Source organism: Fukomys damarensis, unplaced genomic scaffold, assembly GCF_012274545.1.
Source record: "Fukomys damarensis isolate Sample0158 unplaced genomic scaffold, DMR_v1.0_HiC HiC_scaffold_16, whole genome shotgun sequence".
In the NCBI taxonomy this organism is placed as follows: domain Eukaryota; kingdom Metazoa; phylum Chordata; class Mammalia; order Rodentia; family Bathyergidae; genus Fukomys; species Fukomys damarensis.
In genome coordinates, this window is record NW_022900928.1 from 72,841,282 (window position 1) to 72,846,408 (window position 5,127).

At 43.9% G+C, this 5,127-nt stretch overlaps 1 protein-coding gene across 1 annotated transcript in view; it reads right to left on the reverse strand.

The window, feature by feature from the left end:
* Positions 1 to 2,411: 2,411 nt before the first annotated feature.
* The window catches only part of Hepacam (hepatic and glial cell adhesion molecule), a 16,531-nt gene continuing 13,815 nt past the window's right edge, over positions 2,412 to 5,127 (reverse strand). The window contains 1 exon segment of the mRNA XM_033764411.1: positions 2,412 to 5,127. This exon segment is cut by the window's right edge and continues 56 nt beyond it. Within this exon segment, the coding sequence (XP_033620302.1) occupies positions 5,000 to 5,127 (128 nt within the window). The 3' untranslated portion in view covers positions 2,412 to 4,999.

Consider the following 5,127-nt stretch of genomic DNA (forward strand, 5'->3'; position numbering starts at 1 on the left):
CTAACTTGACAACCTTGTTTTGCAGATTATTTGCAAGGGTAACTGTAATAATCCCTATTTTCCTTTATGCTAGTCCCTTTGCAATGCTTGTTTCACCTTTCATTCCGGAGAAAACCAATTCATCCACCCTTTGAAGCTGGCCTGACCTTATGAATTGCTTTGACAGAAATGATATGGAACTTCCAAGACCAAGTCTCTGCTTTTGTCTCTTAATACACTGTTCTGAGACTTCTGTGTGAAGAAGCTTGTTAGCTACAGAGAGCAGAGATGAACCGTGATAGCTGGGGACTCCCAAGGCCACTGGACACAGCCAGCGTCAGTCACGAGACATGTGAGGCGGAAGGAACTATTTGACTTCTGGCTGTTAGATGATTCAGTCCCACAAGTGACCTCAGGCAGCACCAGCAAGTGAATTGCCTATTTGATCTAGCCTGATACTAAGAACTTTGAGCAAATACAATTGTTCCTGTTTTAAGTCTCTCCATTTTGGAGTGGTTTGTTACAGCTGGAGAACTGAATATCCAGATAATACTACTAATCCTAATAGTTTGTCAACTAAGTATTCTATGTAGAAAATCATAACTTAAATACTATGATGTTTTTGTTATTTTATTTTATTTATTTATTTATTTTTTGATACAAGGTACCACTATGTAGCCCAAGCTGGCCTTAAACTTGTGATCCTCCTGCATCAGCCTCTAGAGTGCTGGGATTACAGGTTCTTTGTTTCCAGCCTTTAAACTATTATTTTTCTTGTTTCACCAGTACAATGTTAAATATAGGAATGATTGTATTTTTATCTACTTCTTCACTTAAAAAGTCATATTTCTAATGCTTCATCAGTAAAAATGATGTTTGCTATTGTTTTTCGTAGGTACTATTTATTAGGCTCAAAATTTTTTCCTTTTATTTTAGTTTGTTAAGAGCTTTTTCTTTCTTTCTTTGCGTTTTTTGAGATAGGGTCTCACTATGTAGTTGAGACTGACCTGGAATTCATTATGTATCCCAGGCTGGTCTCGAACTCATGGTGATCCTCCTGCCTCAGCCTCCCAAGTGCTGGGATTACAGGTGTGCGCCACCATGCCTGGCTGTTAAGAGCTTTTGAACATGATGAAGAATTAAATTCCACAAATGCTTTTTGGGCACCCACTAAGGTACTTTTTCTCTTTTAATCATGATGTGGCAAATGATATTTAAGAATTTCCTAATGTTACATTATTCTTGCATTTCTGGCATAGAGTTTGGTTGTGGCTGAAACCCATTTTATACATTTTAGATTAATTTGTGTATATTTTGTTGGGAATATTTTCATGCATCTTCATGAGATTGATCTGTAATTTTTTTCCTCATACTTTTCTTGTCTCATTTTCATATCAGACTTCTGCTGGCCTCATAAAATGTGTTCAAGAGTACTCATTACTCTTTTCAAATTTCCTGGAGAAGTCTGTATGAAATGGAAATAAGCAATTCCTAGAACGTTTGGTAGAACCTACCTATAAATAATTTAAGATGATTAGTTTAATAACGAATAGCATAATTTCTTCTTCTGATTCAATTCCTTTCATAGTCACAAGACTAGCCAAGCATTCTAATTCTTTTCTAGTCCATCTTGGTAAGATACATTTTTCTAGGATTTTTCCTAAGTTTTCATGTTCATTTTGTGGAATTTTCTACTTTGCCTCTTTCTTTCTTTTTCCTTACTTCTTTCTTTTTTTTCTTTCCTTTTCTCCATGGTGCTGAGGATTGAATCAGACCCTTTGCATTAAACTATATCCCAGTTCCTTTTTTTAAATTTAATTTTATTTATTTAGAAACAGGGTCTTACTGTGCAGTTCAGGCTGACCTTGAACTCACTGTATAACCTGGCTGGCTTTGAACTTGAGACGATTCTCTTGCTTCAAGCTCCAGTGTTGAGATTACAGACATGCACCAGACTCCTGGCTATGTTTTTGTTTTCAGACAGAGAGTCATGATAAATTATTAAATTGCCCAGACTTGGCTCAAACTCACCATCCTTCCAACTCAGCCTGTCAGTAGTGGGATTACAGCACTGTGTCACCATGCTCTTGCCTAAATTTTCAGCTTCATTTTGTTCATAATCCCATTGTTGCCAAATTCAACTTGCTTTTCTGTTTTATGGAGGATGGAACCCAGGGCTTCATACATGTTAGCCAGTGGCTCCACCACTGACCTATAGCCCAGCCCTAATGTGTACTTTTCATACTTTCATGTATGACCCTCCCATTCCTGGATTCTTCCTCTTTCTTAAAATCTTTTTTTCCAGAGCTTGGAATTGAACCTAAACTCTCTCTGCCACTAGGCTACATTTCCACACTTTTTTATTTTGAGATAAATTCTCACTAATTGTCCAGCCTGGGCTGGACTTGTGATCCTCCTGTCAGCCTCTCAGTACCTGGCATTACAGGCATTCACCACTGTGCCTGACAAAATCTTTTTATTTGGTTGTTTGATGCTATTATCACCTCTATTTCTTCCTATCCCACTGTCTGTGCCTTTTTAACCTCCTGGACGAGGCCCTTGTAACATAACTTCACATAATGAAGTCCTCAGAGACATATCTTTTACCTGTATCACTTTCGCTCTATACATTCTCCTAAAATGATCTTATCCACTGTCATGATGAATTATCCATGTGTTTCACACTCCCAAGTTTTTATATGTTTCTCCCTCTGCTTGGAATGTATCCTCTCCTCTTTTATTAAACATGCCTAATCTCTCTAAGATCAAATGCAGGCCTGTCTCCAAGATATCTTTGCTGACAGCCCCTACTGTGGGCAGGCCAACTCTCCCATGTGTCTCAGAGTACCTCGTATCTACCTCTATCATTTCATCTTACATACTATGTTGTAATAATAGGCTTATCTGTCTTTCTCCATGAGATTGTCTTCTGGGTTGGGATCACGGTACAGTTCAGCGTCTAGCACAGGGTATGGTCAATAGGAGAAACAAACATTTGTGGATAAATTTAAAAAACATGAGTGAATGAATAAATGAATCAGTGATGGTTTTGGAGTGGACAGTTTGAGGTTTGGAAAGAAGGTGTAGGATGGTGAAAAAAGATGAGAAGAAAAGAGAAAAAGAAAATAACTGATATGTCTAAGTTACTCATTTTGTTCTCCTTACTTGAGGGGAATAAAGTTGTCATTTCATCAAAACTTTATTGAGCATCCAGTATGTGCTAGGCACTTTGCTAGATGCTAGTAATACAAAGATGAAGATCAAAACAAAAGCAAAAAACCACACCTTTACCCCCACCCCCCAATCTAAGGCAGATTTGGCTTGAGCCTGGGAAGATGGCTCTAGGGATTCAGCACCAGGGTGTGGCATGTTCTCATCTCCTCTACTGCCATCTCTGTGTCTCAGGCTGGCCAGCAGGCACCCCTCTCCAAGTCTGGCATCTATCTCTCACACTTGCCTGAGCAGCTTTCCCCTCCATGTATTATCTAGGACAATGAAGCAACCCGGAAGGCTAAGGGAGCAGTTCAGGCTGCCCAAGGGAGCTGCAAAGACACACTGCTCACGTTGGCCTGCTGAAGAGCGCAGGACAGAGAGTGAGAGAAATGCCATGGCACTGAGTGCAGCGGGGGACAAATTAGAAATCTTTCTGCCTTTGGGGCTGGGGCACAGTGTGCCCCTCTGCAGAGGTGGGGTGTCCTGGGGCGTTGGGAGTTGCTCTGGGATGGTGAAGAGTCAGAACTGAAGGTTAGGAGTTGAGGGACTGAGGCAGGCGAGAGAGCCTCTGGGAACATTAGGGAGGACTCACAGCAACACGCAGGGCATCCTTCTCTATCTAACAGCTATCCTCTTTCCTCCTCCGAAAGTGTTCAAAGAGGTGGTGGCTGGAGCACAGCACAGCCTCTCCGTATTTGGTGTTAGTATGATTAGGGTGTCTGCCCTGTCCAGTGGCCTGGGGTCTGAGGGTCTGGGAACAAAGTGTGGTGGGGGGGGCTGTTGGATGTTGTTGCCCTGGCACACTGGGGAGCAGTCGCATCATCTCTCTGGAGATTAGAATCTTACTCTCTTACAGCGGGAGGAAGCTCTACAACTGTCCTGGATAGTGACTGTTTGAAAGGCTTGTTTTGAAAGGAAGTGGGGGAGAAGGCAAAAGTGTGAGGCTCAAGAACAGTTCCCCATTTGATCTGACTTTCTGGGTGAGGGGAGAGAGTGGGCACATACTCCTCTAAATAAGGAAGCCCACATACCTCTTTTCATGAAAGGAGACAAAGAATGCTTGGCATGTCATGATGCGGACAACAGCCATGGCCACCAATAAAGGCTTTGGGAAAAAGCCAAGCACAGAGGCTTGAGGACTTTGCATCATCAGAGGGCCCAAGTCCGGGGCAAAGGAATGAGCTTGGGCTCCTCCCTCATCACCTTGTAAGAGCCAGGACCTAGTATCCAGAGAAGGTGCTCTAAGCTGCTGCCTTCACAAAGGTTCCTTGGAGCTCTGCAGAGCCTGTGTAAGGTGGTAACCTGCGTCTAACTGGCTTCTCCTTAGTGAAGTACTGTTGTACATTTTGGACAAGTAGTCTCTCTAAGATGGTGTGGGGGGGTGCACCAGAATCAGGCGTTGGGGTGAAAGGGAAGTGGGTGGGAAGCATAAGGGCTCCCTAGGAAGAGCACAGGAGAGTCAGGGAGTTAGGTTACTGATTTTAGTTTCCAGAAGACCCTTTTAGAGACCGAGTTGGAAATGTAATAATCTATACGGTCCTAAGAAGGCACAAGCCATGCCCACTGAGAACACAGTCAATAAACCCAGAGCAAAGGTAACCAGGTTCCACCACCAGATCAAATCTGCCTCATAGGCCCCCTGCCCATCTGCTCATGCTCATGCTCACACACGTCACCCAGTCACCTGCGTCCCAGCCCTGCCTCCCTCATCCCCCGCAGGCAGCACCCGACTTCCTGATCCTCCTGGCCGCCAGCCCCGGAAGTGGGTGCCAGGTGTTGGGGGTCGGGGGAGAATCCCCCAGGCGGCTCAGGCGCTGATCTCTACCGAGCCGGCCTCATCTTGTTCGCGGATTATGTGCACACCCGCAGTCCGCAGTGTGCGCGAGGCGCTGCGCGAGTGGCCTGGCGAGCCGGGAGCCTGCGGCGGCGACGAGT